Here is a 20246-nt window from a genome sequence, read left to right as displayed (position 1 = left end):
CTGAGCCTTTCCAAGGAAAACAAGAAAACAGTGGACAGGTTTTTACAGACTGATATGACAGGAAATCTCATCAGTCTCCCAGCATTTTTGTTGGCATTCCAAAAGAAATTGTAATTTCATCTCGGTGTCTGCATTCCTGAATTCTTAACATTTCTCCCTTTTAAATATCAAATGTGTGAGCCTGTTTGGGGAATATGTGAGAAAAACCTAATCCAGAAAGCTGGCATGCAAGAATACAAATACATTTAATGTGGATTATTTACAGAGATTCTAGCCCTGAAACATCTATCGATGCCTCAATAAGGAGAGGCCAGCTCATGTGTGGCAGAATACTCAGAGGCATAGCCCTATGTTCTACAGACTTACAGAGTTGCTACACGCATAGAGCCAGTTCAGAGTTGTTTTCACCCGATGGGATACTGAAGGAGTGAGGATAGGAGGCACTATGTGTGTTACGTATACATTAAATCTTGCATTTGTATACACAGGATTGCCTGCACAATATGTTTGTGTCTTACAGCTTAGACCCCCAGTTCGTTTCCTTCCTTTACAAGCCTGAGGGAAAGATCTTATATTCCCTCAGGCCAGCTGCCAGTCTTGCTCTACAGACTTCAACAGCATACAGCCTATTAAAGCTACTCTGACAGATTATGGCACTGTCCCAAGCAGCCCTTCAAAGGACGAAGCCATTCAAAATTCCGCACGTGAAATCATGTCTGAATCCTGATGATTTCAGTATTTGCTTTTGATTATGAGGAATAAATTATACTTTCATTATGAATTTTTCTAGTCTTAAAGCACCATCTCTGCCTTCAACTATTATTCATATTCCAGGAAACTCTAGGAAACTTGGAATCACAGACTCATAGGATAACTAGGGTTTGAAAGAACTTCAGGAGGCTTCTTGTGCAACATTCAGTTCAGAGCAAAGTCAGTCAGCAATTCAGAATGGGCTGCTCGTGGCTAGGCTCCACCTGGTTTTGAGAACTTCCATGGATGGAGACGGTACAACATCTCTGGGGCAACCTGTTGAATGTTTAACTGTCACAATGAAAATACATTCAGTCTGATCCTCTTGTTTTGCTGTGTGCTCTTGCCTATGATGAACACAGCTCCACTTTCTTTGTTGTGTGGGGTGACTGAGTGCTGATACTTGTTGCCCAGAGAGGTTGTGGAACCTACTCCCAAAGCCACCTGGGCATGGCCCTGGGAACCTGCTCTGGGTGTCTCTGCTTGAGCTGGATCCAGAGGTGAGCTGACTTCAATCACTCTAGGATTCTGTGTAAATCAAACAGGTCCTTGAAACTCATCAAAAAATACCTGTTCACTCTGATGAAGCTCCAGCCTAACTATAATGAAGACACTTGAGACTTCGCTGTTATGCTTTGTCACCCTAGATATTTTAAAATGTGATCCATCACTGCCTGACACCAAATACAGCCGTGTACAGCAGTGCAAGTTAAACAGGCATCAGTTTACAGCCATGCTACACCAATTACATGACTGAGCCAGGCAGTAGAGAATCAGCTTCTCAGAGACTGTTGGTCAGAAGAGAGAGATCAGGTACACAGCCAGAGTATAAATTCCCTTCAACATACCTAAAAATATTAGATATGGTACAGATTAACACACTTCTATTTATCTTTTCCCCATTGAAATGCCAGGAGTGTTTCAACCTACTGTGATTTTCAGAATATGCAGCATTCACCAAAAGAGTTACTGTCAAGCATGTATTTTTTGAGTATAACAATAAAGCAACTGGACAACTGCAAATCTGATTACTGCAGGAATGGGTATAATTGCTCATCTACTGAATAACTAAAAGTGGCCACCACAAAAAGCTGCAACATCCTTGCCTACACAGCTGTCTAGTTTCTAGATTTGACAGAAGACATTAACTGGGCCAGACATCATCCTGGCCTAAGAAAGACAAGACTGGATTATTAGAAATAGGTACCAGAACTTGCAGAAACTTAGAATTCCTATGGGATTTTTAATGGGAAACACTTGCACGTTACTTTTCCATCTGAATCAAAAAATATGAAATTTTAACATTTCCTGCAACGTTCTTCCTTAAGAAGTGTTTTTAGTAATTTTTAATTAATGAAGAACTGTGTTTCAATCTAGGGAGGAGAATTTTATCTGGGCTCTCTTTATTTCATTACGTTAGATACTTACATATAGACAATTTTGTTCTTTTTCAGAGGATATTACAAGAAAAAGAAAATATTCTCCACAAAATGTTTCCTGCAGTCATATTGTGGTGTCTCTGACAATTAAGCTCTAAGAAATCATTTGATCACCTCAGCCATACACTTTTCTAAGCATACACTGTCACCTGTGCAGATGTGGTTGGCAGAAGTATATGCTGCAGGAAAAGGCATCCTCATCCTGCTGGATTTCTGGGGGAAGGTCACCTAATTCAGAGCAAACTGTAAAATATGGTGCCCAGGCAATAGACATCTAGATGCCATCGGTTAAATGAGTATCCTTAATGCAATCAGAATTCTGATTGTCAAGGCCTACAAAAGCAAATTACAAACTTCCAGTCCTGCAGTGGACTCTGGTGAGAATACAGAATTATAGAATCATTTAGATTGGGAAAGATCCTTAAGATCAAGTCCAACCATCAAACTGACACAACCAAATCTCCTTTAGCGCTGCACCACATACATGCGGATGGACAACACTCTGCAATTCACCTCAGAAAGGAGCTTAGAACAAAGGATGGCTTGCAAGACAAGTTGAAGATCTCTTTCAGAAGCAGGTTTCTTTTTGTAAATTATACCCAGTAAAATACTGCCAGAGAAGAAATGGCAATGTGACATGGCATTTTGAACTTTTCAACCAAATCCTCCCAGCTCACCTGGACAGCTACATTTTCAGAATACCTCTGACAAGTCACCCAGAAACAACAAATTGGTTTTTAGAAGTAGGGGAAGAGAATATGTGCCCCTGTCAGATTTTACAAGTCAGGTGTGAGAATCAGACACATAACCTGCATGGAGCACATAGTACTATAAAATAATGGTATGGGCACAACAGCTGGTGGCTTCCTGGAGCAAAAAAGTGGGCAAGAAAACAAGCCTGAGCTGGAGTATCTGTTCACACGCAGTACAGCCAAACCGCGAGCACAGTATAGCGTAACCATGAACTGTGTCCTTAGACATCAGAATCCATCTGTTAAAATTGTGTGGTTTGGGAAGTCATAAGTACTAAGGGAGGTAGTGGCACATTCAGCAAAATCTCCAGCTTATGCAGGGCTCTTTATGGGATGACTACAACCACTGTAATTTAAAGCAGATCCTATGTTACCTTAATCCACGCTGGGGGCCATTCTCCCTTTTGGTTAGATCACAGTTTCAGAACAGAAATGAGTTTTGGAGCTGCTGTTCTTCTGGCCTTCCTTCACAATGCCAAGTGCATTCTAGGAGTATCTGGCTACCAAGTTTTTCTTACATGTTTAATCATTCACTTCTTATCTAGGGGAAATGTTTCTCTCTCTTAGGGATTTCCATAGGAAATCTTGCCAATTATAAACCAAAAGACTATTTTGTGATATTGGAATATTATGAGATGAATGAGAATATTACATGATGGATGAATCCAACGACATCACACTCAACCTTCAATTTATTATGATCCTCACTTGGCAAAAGCTCTCGCAGAGCTTTGCATTAATGGGATGACATTCATTTGCCAGTTGCACCACAGAATCTCAGCCTACAGGATTAGTAGTGCTGCTGCCTCCAAGATAACATGCACAGCTCCTGAAAGGAGGAAAATCCTTCCAGGGCCCAAAAGAGCCCTGGCAAGAAATAACAACAACAAAAAACCTGGCACCTCCTTGCCCTGATCCATTCCCAGGCTTTGAGATTAAAAAAAAAAGGTCAAATGGAAAAAATGAGGCAATCTCAGAGCTAATAGATACACAAGAGTAAAGTGAGCAGTTGTAATCTTTTCAAAAACAAAGAAAGAGCCTGAGAAAATTATTGGTATTTCTTTACAACATCTGTGACGGTCATTAAATTGTTAGGAGTTTTTAAGCTGAATAAGACCTCTAGGGTCAGTGCAAAAAAAGTTCAGACTGGTAAAAAATGTGAGCTAGTCTTAAAGATCTTTATAGTTTCACACAGATATCTTCCTCTTTCTCAAGAATGGAACAGGCACTGGTCCTTATTCTGCACACAACAAAGACCTGATTTTTTTTTTTTTTTTTTGACTGTGAAAGCTGGCTTTCTACATGTATTCTTACCTTCATACGTTCTATTACGTGTTTGCTGAACAATTTTTTCCCCGTCTTTCTTACTGAAACCAAACTTCAGGACTTCCTGTAAAGCCAGAGCATAAAGAAGAATAGCATCGTGGAATCCTTCCACAAACATGTTCACCTAAAAAAAAAAGAAGAAAAAAAAAAGCAATGGCAATTGACAAATGAAAAAGCATGTGTTCCCAATGAAACCGATTATCTGCAGAGAATCTCCAAATTAACTAAAACAACAAATTCTGTGGTTGACCATGTGAATTTCTCTAAGGTGCTGAGTGCCTTCACCCCACAGACTGAGTATGACCTCGTCCCGCTGCACAGAGTCCAATGCAGAGTTCTCTGCATTGAGAAGTATGTTCTACCATGAATTTTTTGGAGCATGCAACTAGTGGATTCACTTGTTTAATGATTACCACTTCCATTTCTGGCCCCTCTTCAGTTGAGCATTTCTCCACTAGCAAATGAACAATGTAGGAAACTGTTTATCCTCTATAGTAATGCATTCTCTGAAACTGCCAATAGAAGTTTCCTTTTATTTTTTTTTCCACTAAGTGACATTAACAGAACGAAATGTTGCTTTCTAACTCGCATAAAATATCAGTGTGCCAAACCAGCTCTGTCTCCCACATGTCAACATTAGCAATCCCGTAGTTTTTGGTCTGCATCATGGTGAGAAACAACAAGTTAAAAGCAGAATGCTGCAGAAACATTACAGGTTTGTATGCAAGAATCTGGTCTGCTTCAGAGATGAAGCAATGAATTACTATAACCAGACACACGTGGCTTGAGCAGCCCAGGTATTTCTGTTCTGTAGGCAGCAATTCACATCTCAATCAATGCATTCTGCTGGCTTGTGTAAAATAATTTAGAAAGATTTATCTTTTCAGCTGGAAGAATAATGTTCTCATTCACTCACAGTTTCTCTGCAATGGAAAAGTTCCTGATGTACTAAAACTAGCACAGGCCTAAGTACAGATTACATCACATAACGGGGTCTCTTATTGCCATTACCAGGGAACAACACATTTCTGTAAATAATCTGGAAGGAAAGACTAAGCTTATCCTCCACTGCAGCATATTAACAGAATGAAAAATATTGCTAAATAAAGTTGCTAAATACTCAAACTCCCACAGTTTTAGTTAGGACTGAAAAAGTTAAAAGATAAAAAACATGTAGACAGTTAAGTAAATAACTGCCCCACAGATAAAAAGCATTACATAGCTGATTGGCTGAGCTGAACTAACCAACTCCTGGTAATGTAATTACATGCAAGACATTCCTTCACTCTTAAACCAGTTGCCAACAGTAAGGAGAATTTCAGAATTATTTACTGATAATACAAAAGTTTATATTTCTCTGACATTTAAAATTTGACTTTTAGATATGTCTGGCCTATGTTTCATTAAGAAAATGCACCACGACTACAGGGGAAAAACCAACAGTGCTACTCAAGGCACAGAACAATTTAGCTCAATCTGAGAGCCAAAGACTAATTGGCAGCTGCAGCTACTCTGACCTGAAGAGAAAGGATGAAAGAAAAGGTGAAAGTCAGGCTTTTGGTGGAATAACAAAAGCTGATGGACAGAGTGCAAACAAGGACAAGCTTTGCCAGTGAGGGGGGATAATATTTCAGGATTAAAAAACAAAACAAAACAAAAGAACCCACGGAGCTCAACAACTGCTTTATATGCCAGCCTGAGAGCCCAAGTGGCCAGTGGACAATCAAACATGGGCTTCATTGATGTGACACTCATTCTCTTAGGGAGAGAAATGAGTCCATCTAGCTGCTTTACCTCCCTGTTGGGTGATTTACAGCTTGTGGCTGGCATCAATTTCAAGGAAAGTTATTTTGTCACTTCCTTTGTCCATGGCAAAGACCTCAGTGTAACACAGCAACCTTCAAAATCCATTTTGTCAGCTAACTTGCTCGATCTCCCCTTGCAACTGGCCTGAAAATCCTCCTGTAGACACTGTAGACTTGCCAGATGTGCGCTGGCAAATCTCACTTGGAGAGCTATTGCAGCAGACACCTGCTTTGCCTCTTGCTCAAAAACCCTCATATTACAGGGGAAAAATCACACTGAAAAATCATCAGAAGATCATCTGTTCCATCTCAAAGCTTCTCCTGCACAAACCCCATCATTTTACCTTTCATTATAAAGCAAGGTAAAACTGGTAACCTATATCATTTCACATGTTTCCCTAAAACAATACTATTTAATAATTATAGCTCAAAAGCACTTCCAATTAAAGCAGTATGCTGGGCATGCTCACTACTTTCATATTATTCCATATACTTTCATATTATTCATACTCATATTCATTTTCAAGCACCAGTTCTTGAAAGGAAACACCATGAAGGGCATATAGTTTTTTTCCCTTTGACCTTACTCTATCATTAAAGTTGCCATGCTCCTACATAGAGACAGGGTTGCAGGATGTGCAGGAGTACTCTAACCTACAGTGGACAGGATACTTGAAAGAGGAAGAATCTTACAAAGATAGTAACACTGAGAGTTTTTAAGGGCTTGTTGTTCATTTGTTCCCTTTTCTGTCTGTCCGGAGCTCATTCAGGTCCATTTTGCACTCCTGTTCACTTTTGACTAAGATTGTTTACAACAGACCCCTCAGAATAAAAACAGCGCAAAGACTGTGCCAGACTGTGCATGATACCACTTTTGATTTACTAGAGCAGAGTCCCAAGCCAGATAGTTCCAGGAGTTCCTTTTTGGACAATAGTAACTCTGAATGTTACCGTACCTCATGTATGTATGTATGATATGAAGGCTTTTCTTTATTATTCTCCATTTTCTTTTTTTAACATGAGTTTTGTTTTACATTTAATCTGAATTTTGGCTATTAGAAATGACTGAACAGACTATTTTCTCTCAACAGTTTTTATACTTTTTGGCCTGAATTTACTGGGATTCCAGAATATCTGGCAGTAAGAACAAATACTTATAAAAAACAAACCCCAATAATCAGCTCAAAACCTTCCTTCCTTCAGTGCAAGAAATACACAACCATGAGAAAAAGGACTAAAAAGAGCTAGAGGAATTCTGCATTTCGTGTAAAACTGTGAAGTAAAATCACTGTGGAGATGTCAGTACAGGTTGCTTCAAGGTTTCCACAGTAACTAATAATGTGTAATTCAACATTAGGCAGGCCTCGGGATGAAACTACACAGATTAAAAAAAGGCATTAATATTAATATATTAATAGGCATATTAATATATACACTAATCTTATAGGTAACTAAAGCTCTAATAAAAATATTTTTGATGCGATTTTCCATTTTGGTTTATGCTTTTAATTTTGTTGTTGTTGTTGTTATTTTTAATTAAAGCTGAGCTTCAAATGTTGTGACTGTAATTTGAACATCAGTTCTATTAAAATAGTGTTGGCTCCAATCTGCTGCATAGCAAAGCCACCCAACTGTGCCTGTCATCAAGCAGCACTGAACTTCTCTGGAGGCTGCAGTGGATGGCCTCTGCCAAGATATATTCCCTGTTACTTTCACACTTGATTCAGGGTAAAATCTAACTAATGAGCAGATCCTTTCTACTCTAATTAACCATATTCTGTCAGAAAAGAATTAAAAAAAAAATCACATAAATAAATTTTACACAGTTCAAAGTTATATAGTTCCCCAAGCAGCTATAGTGTGACCACACAATCCATATATACCAAGGTGTTAACAACATACACAGCAATGCAAAATACTACCGACATGGAAGACAGCCAAGCTGCAACTATGCAGGACCTATAATTTTCCATATCCTGCTCTCTTGACTGTAAAGTAAGGTCATTCTCTTTCATCTGAAACTGCTGAGCTCTGAATCCCAGCAATTAGAGTAATTTATACCACTTCAGAGCAAGGTGGGAGGATCATTATCATCATCTCTCTAGTGCAAAAACAAATACCTAGCGTTCCCCAAAGCAGATGTCCGAATCTACCTCCCAGTACATTCACAGGGATTTTCCAGTCGTTGGATTACTGCCCCAGCCAGAACCAACGAAGGCTCTGCAGGAACTGCACGGGGCATACCCAGACTTTTTAATCCTTCTTCAGAAAGTCAATTCTAACTGCTATGCTTATTTTATGAGTTTTTCCAAGAAACCCTCATGTTGTTAACTTTTCTACATCCATTTCTGGATGTCTGACTCTGGTCATCTGCCAAATGACTCACGGTCCAGCAACACACTCTTCAGACTGGAACTTCTGTGATTCTGTGATTCTATTTGCTGATACTGTGCTATTGCCACAGGTGCTGTCACAGCTATAATTACAGAAACCTGCCTTCTCCAGACAATGCTATTTCCTCAATATTAATTCACAACTGGAAAAGCATACATGGCGTTATGCCAAATTCTGGGCAACACAGATGTAACCACGGACAAACTCTCAGTGTAGTCGCTGATACCAACGCTGTGTAAATACATAAGCTGCTCAAGAACTCATTATACCAGAGCTTAGGACTTGGTTTTCGAAATGACAAATAATTTTCCAAAGCCTCATTTATAATTTGGGGCTGGATTCTACATCATATCTTAGAAGAAGATGATGAGCATTCCCAAGTGTGAGGAGATGTCATGTAGCAATAAATCATCCTGCTTATTTTATTCAAACACTGTTGCATTTCTCAGTGGATCATGAATTCAGTCTTTTACAGGAAGGTGATGTGCATGTAGAAATCCAAATGAGCCTTTTTATACAGAGGTGCACGCTATCCTGTTAGAGAATTCTGCAAAGTTAAGGTCACACTCTGCTTTAAAATTACAAGTTAAAATATCAACCTTGGCAAATTATTAGCATTGCAGTTGAACAAAACATCACTTTCCTTTAGCCTTACAAAAGCTTTTTCCAAGAAAAAAGCCTGCTCTTCTACATCTCCTGGTATTGGTACAGTGGTGATGCTGACTGCACTGGAGACAGAGATGCGATCTCTCTAATGCACGACACAAGAGTTTTCAATTGAAGTGTAAGAGAGAAAGCACAGGTGGATGAAATAGGAATGTGATTACCCCTGAGACTGAGCAGTGTAATATAGCAAACCTGCTGCTGACTGCCAGCATGAAAGAGCCTGAAAGCATCATTTTAGAGACAGAATATTTAAACAGATCCCAGCTTCTACTGATTCTTGCAATTGCATCTATTCTCAGTTGCAGGAGAAAGGGGAACAAACTTCTAAGTTTTCTTCCTGCCCAGATCACTAGGTAGGGCTGGCTTGCTGTGCCAAACCCTTCTTCCACCAGACAAGGGAATGCTTCCCTTGACTTATCACCTGCAACACAGTGAAAAACTGCCAGCCACTTCAAAGCCTGATGCAAACCAGAAGCTGGTCCTTTGTTCAACAGAAAAGTCTGCTGAAATAAAAGAAACGTATTTTTATTTTCTTTTCATTAATTAACAGCTAGTGTCTGGGATTTACTTAAAAGAAGAAAAAGCCTCTAATTTCAGATAGGTAAGGGATTTTGTTAGTTAAGTTTATTTTCTTGGTAGGGGAAGAAAACTAATCACAGAGCCATCTTTCTGCTCTTCTATCTCCTCCTCATTCTTTATGTTCTCTGCCTTGTTTTGCTTAATACCCCATTCTTGAAAAACTGGGAGATTTACTTACTGTCATTCAGCCAGAACAGCCACAAGCTGCTCTTTTGTTTCAGCAATGAATTGAAGCAGAGACCTATTCAGTGCTAGACTGCAGGGGAGCCTCACTGTAAAACTTTGGTGTTGCACAACGCAGGGCAGCCAATGTGCAAGTGCACAATGGAGGAGCCCCACTACCATGCTGTTTCTGAGAGTTGCCTATTGTTTGCTTATTTATTGCTTGAAACCCTCTTGCATCATCATCTAGGAAATAGCTTTAAACATCTAGTGACTGCTGCCAACAGGCCGCGCAGAGAGCTTTCCAGATGTAACCCAAACCTGCTCTTTCCATTAAATACAGGCACGGGAATCTCCAGCTCAGCAGATTAGATAGAGCCTTACCCGTAGTCAGCGCACGTAAGGCACTCTCACTGTCACTGCTTTGCATGAACTTTGGACCAGACCCTGTGGTCTGACATCACCCAGCCCAGGACTCTCTGCAGATCTCCAGGAGCACAGCCAGAGCACAGGGATGGCGAGTGTGAACTGCCTCAGTCTGGGGACTGGGAACACTTCTGGAGACAGACTTCCCCCCTGCAATCCTCTAGGGGCTTTATTCCTGGCTTTGCCAAACATGCACACTGACTTCTTCAGCAAGCTGATTTCAGCCACTTTACCCATCTGTAGTTTGGATTCTACATTGTGTTTTAATGCTGTTCCCACAGGAGTACAACTGCTAGAGCTGTTACGCAGCACTGCTTTGTACCAGAACCCCAAAATACCTCCAAAATAAACATTTAGGGGAATTTTTCCTTTATGAATACTTTACATACACAATATTCATGTATTTAACTTTTCTCCAAGGACTCTGAGCTCCCTATTGGGCAGAATCAGAGCATGTATTAATGGATTCCAACAACTAAGGTGGAATACATTTCACCATATTCACAAGAAATTTCTAAATGTAAATAATCAACACAAAGGATCTTTAGCACACAGAATTATATAACCACTGATTGAATGCTGAAAGGACGTTAACTATAAAAGGTATAACTGTCATTTTAAAAATTTGCCATTTATAGGATTTCCTGCCTTCTAACAAACAGTCCTTCATGTGATGAGTTACAGAACTACATTCAGAAGCTGTACTTCTACTCACAGTGGCAAACCACAAGAGATATTAAACAGGCTATTCTTCTCAGCACAGAAGAAACACACAGAAATTAAAACATGCTTGTCATAGAGAGACTGTTTTAAGGACCCCATTGGTACTTCGATGATAACCTGTTCTACAGTTGGAATGAATGCTTACATTTTAAGTTAGCATTTTATGCAACAGATAGGACATTTTAATTGCAGATAAACATCTCGTAGCCAAAAAACCACACCGGTACTTTCATTAGGTATTAAGTTTTAAATGCCAATGAGTTAGCTTTTCAAGCAGGAATATGTTTCAGTTTTCAGGACAACAAAGTCACTCAACTGAAAAAATCAGTTCCACTTGCTAAAATAAGCTAACTAGTTTAAATAAATGCAGAGCTAGGACAAACAGGAAGGACATTTTTTGTTAACTGTTTATCTTTGTGCAATTGTTTGGAGTTTTGGACTTCAACTTTATCACCAAACCACAAAAATCACAGAAGTATTTTATTTCCTATACTAGGAACTCTCAAGATCACATCAGTTCTCATGCAAAACTCAGGCAAAAACTGCTAAATCACTGTTGTGGAAACTCAGGCTCAAACTGAATTTACCTGTGGTATGTTAGCTTGTGAATAAATACTATGAGTGTGGGCTGGTAAAAATTAGATAGGAAAAAGCCACATAAGTTTATCACATTTACTCACTGAACTATGGAAGGAAAATGTTTTTTCTGGTTTGCAGCAAGTTAGCAAAAGCTATCCAACATGGCATTTGCTTTAAAATCTATTGTAAGGTCTGGATAAACATGGACCATCTAGTACCCTCAGAGCTAGGATTAGACTTTTAAGCTCCTTATTCAGTACAGGGCAAGGAATAGGTACACAAAAATAGGATTCATAAGCTTTGGCACAGTGGCTCACCCTTGAATTCCATCTCCTCGAGAAGGTGGAGGACAGACAGACATGACCCCATTGTTTTCATCCAAACAAACAAACCCCTTGCAGCATACAGATAGTAGTTTTTAGAAAAAAAATACAGACAGACAGTTCTTTCATCTTTTCTTCTTTTCATCTAAAAGCCCCAGGGCTGTAACAGCTTTGCTGGCATGAAAGTAATCCACGATTGCATCCTTCCTTGGCGGGAGCCTGAATTCTGGCCTTCCCCTGCCTGGCACCAGCTACCCGTCTGCCGGGCACCCTGGGGCACGCGTGCCCTGGACCAAAACTCAGGTGCTGGGAGAGAAGTAAATCATTTACCACTAAATACCAAGGTAACGGGGCATACTGACTTGTAAATCTCAATGGCACAGAACTAATGCAAACCCCCAGGCAGCTATTAATTGTTTTCATTCCAAATGCTTTAAAAATAGATGACTTATTTTTATTATTTTCCTTCGGATTCTGAATACCTGACAAAACGCGTTCAGTTGACTCCTTAATCCTTCTCTGCATGTGGGGACAGCATTCAGGCACGGGGGCTGCTATGTCCCCCTCTACAGTTAAAAGATGTGTGACCTTGGAGGATAGGGTCTGTCTTAGTGCTACTTTCAGGCAGTGTAAGCTTCTAGCACTTGGCAGTGAGCACGCCAGTGTAGCAAGAGCTCACAGACGTGTGGCACGTGTGGCATTACTGATTTCCACCTTTGTGAAATTTCCTGGAAGACTGTCACTTGAATATCACAGGGTCCCCTTCTATTCTTACGGATGGATTTTGCAGTATCAGTAGCCCAAATGAGTACAGGAAAGCTTGGCTGAACAAACTCTGCGTAGGATCTGGCTCTGGGGAGGCAGCAGCTCTTTTGCCCCGCAGCCCTTAAAACAGGAATACACGATTTGGGTGTTCAAGAATTGCCCCTTTCTTAACGTCCCTAAAGAAAACAAAATACTGCAACCTTTGCCCTGTATATTTTTCTGTAGTTTGAGGTGAGCCATGCAGGTGTCTCCGCTAGAACAAAGCAGGCAGCTTCCCACTCAGGACACTGCTTTGATACTGCATCTTGCTACAAGGAACATCCCAACACAGGACACACTTTATGCATAGTTTATGTGAATTTGCTGCTGGTTCTGGTATTTTTTTATTTTTATTTTTTACACTTCAAAAAGAAGCTTTCAACCCAGTGTTACTTCCACAATTTACTTAGAGAAAGAGGCAGGTAAAATCTACTACCTGCAAAAAAAAAAAACAAAAAAAACCCACTTTGCAACGGTCTTTCATTGTCCAAGTGTCATTTTGCACATAGAAGCAAAAGACATAGTTTTTTTTTCCTGCATTCATTCAAACAGTACAGAGACAAACTTGTGGATTACCTAATATCAGTAGCAAAATTCCCATAAATTTAAATAAAAATTAGACCTTAATGGGACATACTAGCTTTTGGATCGTTAGCAATGCAACTAGCATGCAGACACGTTATAAACAAAAACAGTTTATTAACTTTGCTAGGAGACATATTTTTCACACTTTATTAGTGGAAAATAAGGTGCATTTCTAGCAGGTTCTTCCAAGGAATAGTTCCTTGCCCGTAAATGTCTGTGTGTCTGTTTAGTAAAGTGGAATATGAATGTCTGTGAAACCAACGTGAAAACACAGGGCTATGGAAGATATACAACATGTATACGAAGATCAGTTCTAAACTTCTACATTCCCAAAGAGTTCAGAGGTTACTATTTTCAGGTATACCTACAGTTTTATTTTATCTTATTCGTAGTTTGAACAGCTTCAAAAATATTCTGAGGCAGACTAGAAAGTCTAAACAGAAATCTACTGGAAGAGCATAATAATTTCTTCCTTTTCCTGTCTTTTATGACATCTGTTAACTGCAAATAACATACTATTACACTGTAGTTTTCCCTAAGACTCCAGTGTGGAAAACAGTGATCTTTCATATTATTGAGAAACAATTAGCTTCAGAAAAAAAAAAAGCGTCTGCTACGTTCACAAAAATTAGCTGTTCAGAGATCAACCCTGTTCCTATGGAAATTGAAAAAAGTCTCATTAATTTCACAGGGTGAAAAGCTGGTCTCAAAAATCCTGAATATGTTTTACAAATAGAAATCATCTTGTTAATAAGCTGGCATGTGAACCCATTTCTTTCCGGCTGCTGAAAGCAGCTTGTGGTTTGCTTTTATTCTTTTCAACACAATTAGCAAAGCACTCCAACAGCTGAATAGACCTATTCACTTGAACAAATTATTCCCTGGCAGAGTTTTAAAAAATCTCCCCCAAACTCTCTCCCATTCTGGTGCAGTCAGAAGAGACACAAAAGCCTGCCCTGTCGTTAATCTTGCCTGGCTATGTCTGAAAAACACAAGTGGGACATACACTGCTGAATACGTTACATTTTTACCATCTCTCTCAGTGACATGACTGAATTGCTTGCTTCTCCCAAGGCTTATCTTAGCTGGTATACAATCCTAATTAAAAGGCTGACGTAAGGAATACACACAGGGAAGAGTCTGGCACGGATGTTGTAGATAGGATGATAAACTTTATGAGCACAGCTACCTCCCACGTAGCTTTTATAGTTAACTGTTGGAGCTTGAACAGTTCTGATGCTGATCATTTCTCATTTCAGAGAGCTAAAACCAAAAAATAACAGACTTGCCCTTTCTAAAAGGTAGTAGCATCTCGCTGATCTAATTAATCTATGTAGCTCTGACTCTGTGCTCATTCTTTCAGTAAGATTTACACGCAAATTGGGCAGCAGTTCCCTCCTCCTGCAGCTCACTTTCAGCATTGCTATCCTACCCCTGTGGGTAGGATAAACCCCACGCATTCACCCACCAAACAATACTGTCATGCAGTTAACATGGCAGAAATATTTAATTAGTTGCGCTTTCAGCTTTTAAATGAGAAGAAAAAACAAGCCATGGGTGGTCTGTAACCTCAGATGAGCAAATATCCCAGGCTGTAAAATCATCCCAGCTCAGAATACAGGTTAGATTTTAAAAAAGTGTTTATTGAATCCTAGGCCTGAGTCAAAAACAGAAGATGCATTAAGAACTTCCAAACTGCACCGTACTGCCAACTCATTATGTGTTCATCATTATTTAATAAAAATGGTTTATGCATATACTTTAACTGGAACACTATTTATTCATAAACATTTTTAACTAGAATATCTGTTGGGAATTATGTACATACCAGTTCAAAGACAGTTTCAATTTTTTCTGACAAGTAAAAGCACGCAATTCCCATTGCTGCCTAACCTAGGCAAAAGGTCTGCAAGCAGAGGTATTCCCATATTTTGCTGTTAAATCAAGGGTCTCAATTGCTCCAGAAAGCCCAGGACATGTTGCTGTTAATATCTTGGTAATAAATCAACATTAGAAGCTGATTAAAATGCTCTAAGTGTAACAACATTAAAGCAATTCTATTGTATCTATGCCTGAACTCTGTATCTGAACAGATTTTTGGAAAGAATCCCACTTTGGGTATATTTTTATAGAAAGCAGCCTCTAAGTAAGCAGTAAATAAAATGGTCAGGCGTTCTACCAAAAACGTGGTGCTTCTTGAAGTCATGCAACAGGATTGTGCAGGCAGGGAACACTATCCTCTACAATTACTGACTATCCAGATAATTATAAGATAATTTCTCAGAACCACTTCGTATCCCTTAAATTTCACTGCTGTTTTGTTAAAAAATGTTTAAGGAAACTTCTTTCTACACAACAGAGATTCCCTGACAGAAATTGCCTTTTTCACACCTTCCTGTTCACTCAAAAGATGTGGACTCTTTTACTTTTCCCACCATCACACTGCAACACTCCTGTAAAAACAACAGCAATTTCTGACATGGAAAAGATGCATCCAGAACACATTTCCTGTTTTTTTTTCCACTTATTGCTGTGTGATTTCACAGCTGGATATGACGATGACCAATACTCTTTGACCCGACAGTCCTCTAAGGGCCACATGTGTTCTCCAGTCCAGCAGTTTGACAGCTGGTGTTTTAGAACTTTGCCCCTTCTGTCTCCCTTATCTTTTCTTCTGTCATCTGGTTATTTTCCATTTTTATTATATTGTTTTTTACTAAATAATAATGCCTTTAGGATTAGTGTTGGCAAGAGGCCAGGACAAAATGGCAGTACTAACTACTTTTGTTTGAGTTAGAGTCACTATGAGATAATTTAGGCCATAGATCCAGGGCCCACTTTTCCAATAACACTGCAGAAATCCACACAGAGAAGCAGAAACACTAAATGCTTCTAATCCAAATTTCTCTGAATTTGTCCTCTTGGGACACAGCTTGCAGAAAAGGATGAGGATTATATTTCAACACCCGCTGATAGGACTTGAGATAGACTGTACCAAAGATCGTCTTACCCCACAGGTTTTGTTTTGAGGAGCAGAATCCAGCAGAGAAAATCTGTCTTTGTCACATCCTAGCCCTCTCATCTGAATGACCTCTCCCCAGGCAGCTTCCCTTGGAGAAAACAGCCTGCTTTAAGGCTAACATTGCCACTTTCCTCCTATGTTGCCAAAAGAAGTACTGTTAATGAGGTGCCTATCCACTACACTCATATCCTTCAAAGAGGAAGGAACTGGCTCTCAATTTAGCTTCTTATTTCTCCTTGAAATGTTTTCCCTCTCAACATGACAGCATGACAACCAGTTAAGGGAATATGAGCCATCTCTTTCTCACTGTAAAAACTGGAAAAAGGCAAAATCCATCATAAATGGTTTTGCACCACAAATTTTATAAAAATGTAACACATCCAGTGTTTTTGTTATGTTCAACCCAAGCCCAGTGCTCTTAAGTTGTACTTCCCCACTTTGCTAGAAAGCTGTGAAAAAGCAGGTGTGGGAGAGTTTGTTGTATACACATTTAGCATCCAATATTGGACATTTTGCCTTGTTTTTTCCTAACTTCTTTTCCCCATAGCCAAGATTGGTAGCTCCTAGATGGGAGCCCAAAATCCCTACAGCCTCCACTAGGTGTTTCCCGCAAGTCAAGGAAACTGCAGTACGTGTAGATAAATCATGAGTGCTCTCTCTGTTCTCCCTTCCCCTCTGGGAAGTGTTCATAAAGCCAAGTGGCAAAGAAAGAGTGGGCAGACAAGTAGAAATATCAGCAGTGGGAGCCCCATGCCACTGCTTGGCAAAGGCTGATTTTTCTGGGCACAGAAGCGGTAGAACAAGGTGAAAGGCTCTGAATCCCAGGTAGGAAGAGTATATAAGAAGCAGCAGCCCTCTGAGCTAGGCAAAAGGTTGATGCTGAAGCAGTGGGAAGCCAGGCATCCCTGCAGCTGCCCTGAGACTGCCAGGAGTATGGCCAACATAGAAATCTGATTATATAAGCAACCACAGCCTGAGAAAAAAAGACTTCCAGCAGCAAGTACAAAAAGTTGAAGGAGTCTGCCCAACAGCCAGCTTGCAAAATCTCTGGCACTGGAGGGTACAGTGGATGCAATTCTGCTCGACCATATCACAGCTTTTATCTGTCCAGTGGCCTTAACTCAGCACCTATGCTGAACTGGCTTGAGGTTTGCAGTGGGCTCCCATCCTACAGAACAGCAAAGCTTCCTGATCCAAATTGTTTTCCCTAACAGAGCCTGTCATCCACAAGCTGGGCAGACAGCATCCTGAGCTCACAGCATTTTAAGCTTTCTTTCATCTGGGAAAACGTCACACTGCTTGCATTAGAAATGCCAGAAAACATTATGACTGAGACTCTTCAAGGGTGACTGGATCTTTAATATTCGAATTTGCATTTCTCACCAACCACAACCAAGAACAAATGGCAATTTTTCAAGATACATGTCTTGCTAAGTGACATCTGCAAAAAGGCATGTAGAGGGAAAAGGGAGGAACAGCACAGATTAGTTCCATGCATTGTTCAAAACACATTTAGTAGGTTCTTCAGTAAGTAGCACCTTGAACTTGCCAGCTGGGATTTCTCTAGTAATGTGAGGCAAAGAATGCTAACAAAAGATTATTTTCCTACACTGTGAAAGCTCCATTTTTACAATACAAGCCACTGACGTGACTCAACATAACATTTAAATTAATATGTTTCAATAAAGTAAATCCACACTTTTGCTCTGAACCACAGGGGAGAGAGACACAATTCTTAAAGAGCTGAGGTAGGTATCTACGCGGAAGCTAGTGAATGGGAGTTTTGTGTTACTTTCTTGAATTTAGAGCATAAATTCCCTCAAGTCTTCCTTTAGGAACACTCTGGATGTCTCTCTCTTTAAGCCAAGATGACAGCTTTCAAGCAAATTCAGCCTTTCTGCAGAATATTAATTTCATAGTCTACTTCCCAGCAACATTTGAATTTGCTTGAAAAACAGCATAATATACTGCTTTAGTTTATGAAGTCAAAATTTCACCTGACTTCATAGGTTCATTATTACTCTCTTTGTAGGCATGTATAATAGCAAGAAAAGCTTTGTTTCACACTCTTAACTGCAGGATATTCAAGCTTTTTCCCCAACAGCCATTATTCCTAGTGAGCTGTTTGTATTACAGCCCTCCCTTACTACAAATGAAGACTGATCAAACTCTCTTCAAGCATCAATTCTTTCTTAACATAAATGTTTAGGATGTGCACAGAAGTGGCCATAGACAATGGTGTGCAGACCTAAACACATCTATTCTAGCTGCCACTTGCTTTATCCTCAGGGAAGAAAGAGAAAAAAACATTGTATAGGCAACAACAGGTTTTTTAGAACTGAACACAGCTGTTCTGTTCTGAGGAGGCTTACTGCTACTTTTGCTTTAAGAGAGCTTTAAGTTACTTGAAAGAGATGCTAACACCTGAAGTGTGTCACCAAGTACTTACATAGTCATCCTCATGCAGACCTTGCTTCTGAACAGAACTTTTCACTTCTAGGGAAAATTTCTCAAACTCAGGCTTTACGGTCCTCAGCAGAGTGATTGTTTGGAGGTATGAGTATGCCTTCTTTGCTTCAAGGTCATGCTTATCTCCTCTCCTCCAAGAGCCATTTCCTAAGAGAAAAACAGGCACATTTTCAGCTTCAAAGTAGGTTCCACTACAGGACCACCTTCCTTTTTCCATCCAAATGTCCCCTTTCCCATACTTTCGGCGGATGGCAGAGTACAAGGGAAAACTGAACCTCCTCCAAGAGCTGGAAATCAGGCAGTGAGGAATGGCTGATGGGAAGTAAACGTGCAAATGGAAAGACAGCTTTACTCCCATGCTGTGCTTGCTTATTTTTAAAGGGTGGGCTGAAGTCTAAATATGATGAGAATACATCTCAAAGCAAAGAACAAGCCAGATTTTGAACAGAGATCTAAGTTACAAGTGAGGGTGGATTTGACTACAAAGTTCTTATTTCATGTCACCTCACTGGCAACACTATTCAGTCCTGAGCAGCCAGAAAGGCTCCAATAAAGTCAATAGTATGATCAACACCCTCAATGGGAGGTAGATGCTGTATCTATTTCTCTGACAGCTCTCCTACTGCGGTCAAGGAGGAAACCACGTATGCAGCAGCTGCCAGTGCATCATTTTTCTTAATGGAAAAAAATACTTACAAATAATTAGGATTCTGTCTCTGTGCTGCTTTTTAGTCTGTTTTTAGTCACAGAAAGGAAATAATTTAACTCAGAATACCAGTAAATTAACCATAATTTTAAAAGCAGGTCAGTTGACTAGCTGCTACATAACAGAAAAATTCTTCTGTCTAATGAGCACTGATGCTAAGAAGTCCTGGAACCCCGATCTAAAGCTTCACGGTGTCAGTGAAAAGGTTGCCCTAGGTCAGATTCTGTACTATTTTTGCATAAAAAATAAATAAAAGAGAGAATAGTAATAGCCCTAAGCAGTGTGCCTTTAAATACTTAAAAGAAATAACTAAAAGCTAGACAATCTTTTTATTTTTGGAACAACTGTGAGAAACTCCCTGTCATGGCTAAATGAGCAATGATGAAGACTAAGTTCCCAAAGGTGATCAAAGAACACACGTGACCTTGAGATAAGAGTGGATGTGCTTGGTTAGAGGACCATGATGCTGTCTGAACCAAAATAAGTGAATGCTTGTGGAACTTTGTGCTTAAAAATAAATAAACAACTTTTTTTTTCTTCTTTTTTTTTTTTAAGGAAGATGCTAATAGCATAGTGTCAACAGAGTGCAGGTGTCAAACCCTCACTGATGTTTACATGGCACTGCAGCCTGCAAGTAGAGTCTGTGGGACAGCAAATTCATATATAAGACCTATCAAGCCTCCCCTAAAGCAGGTGAATACTGAGTTGTGCTCTTCCTCCAGTATCCCAGATACTG

General features: G+C 39.8%; 1 protein-coding gene across 2 annotated transcripts in view; it reads right to left on the bottom strand.

Moving 5' to 3' along the window:
* Positions 1-20246, bottom strand: part of NPR3 (natriuretic peptide receptor 3) — a 46734-nt gene that overhangs the window by 16068 nt on the left and 10420 nt on the right. For both annotated transcript variants that reach the window (XM_031608416.2, XM_031608417.2), the window contains exons 3-4: positions 18785-18951; positions 4256-4391 (exon numbers count right to left, since the gene is read on the bottom strand). In XM_031608416.2, coding sequence (XP_031464276.1) covers positions 4256-4391; positions 18785-18951 — 303 coding nt within the window. The remainder of the gene's footprint in view (positions 1-4255; positions 4392-18784; positions 18952-20246) is intronic.

Source organism: Phasianus colchicus, chromosome Z (assembly GCF_987193195.1).
Source record: "Phasianus colchicus chromosome Z, bPhaCol1.hap1.1, whole genome shotgun sequence".
Lineage (NCBI taxonomy): Eukaryota > Metazoa > Chordata > Aves > Galliformes > Phasianidae > Phasianus > Phasianus colchicus.
The sequence above is the reverse complement of the archived record's forward strand: the minus strand, read 5'-3'. Positions and strand labels throughout refer to the sequence as shown.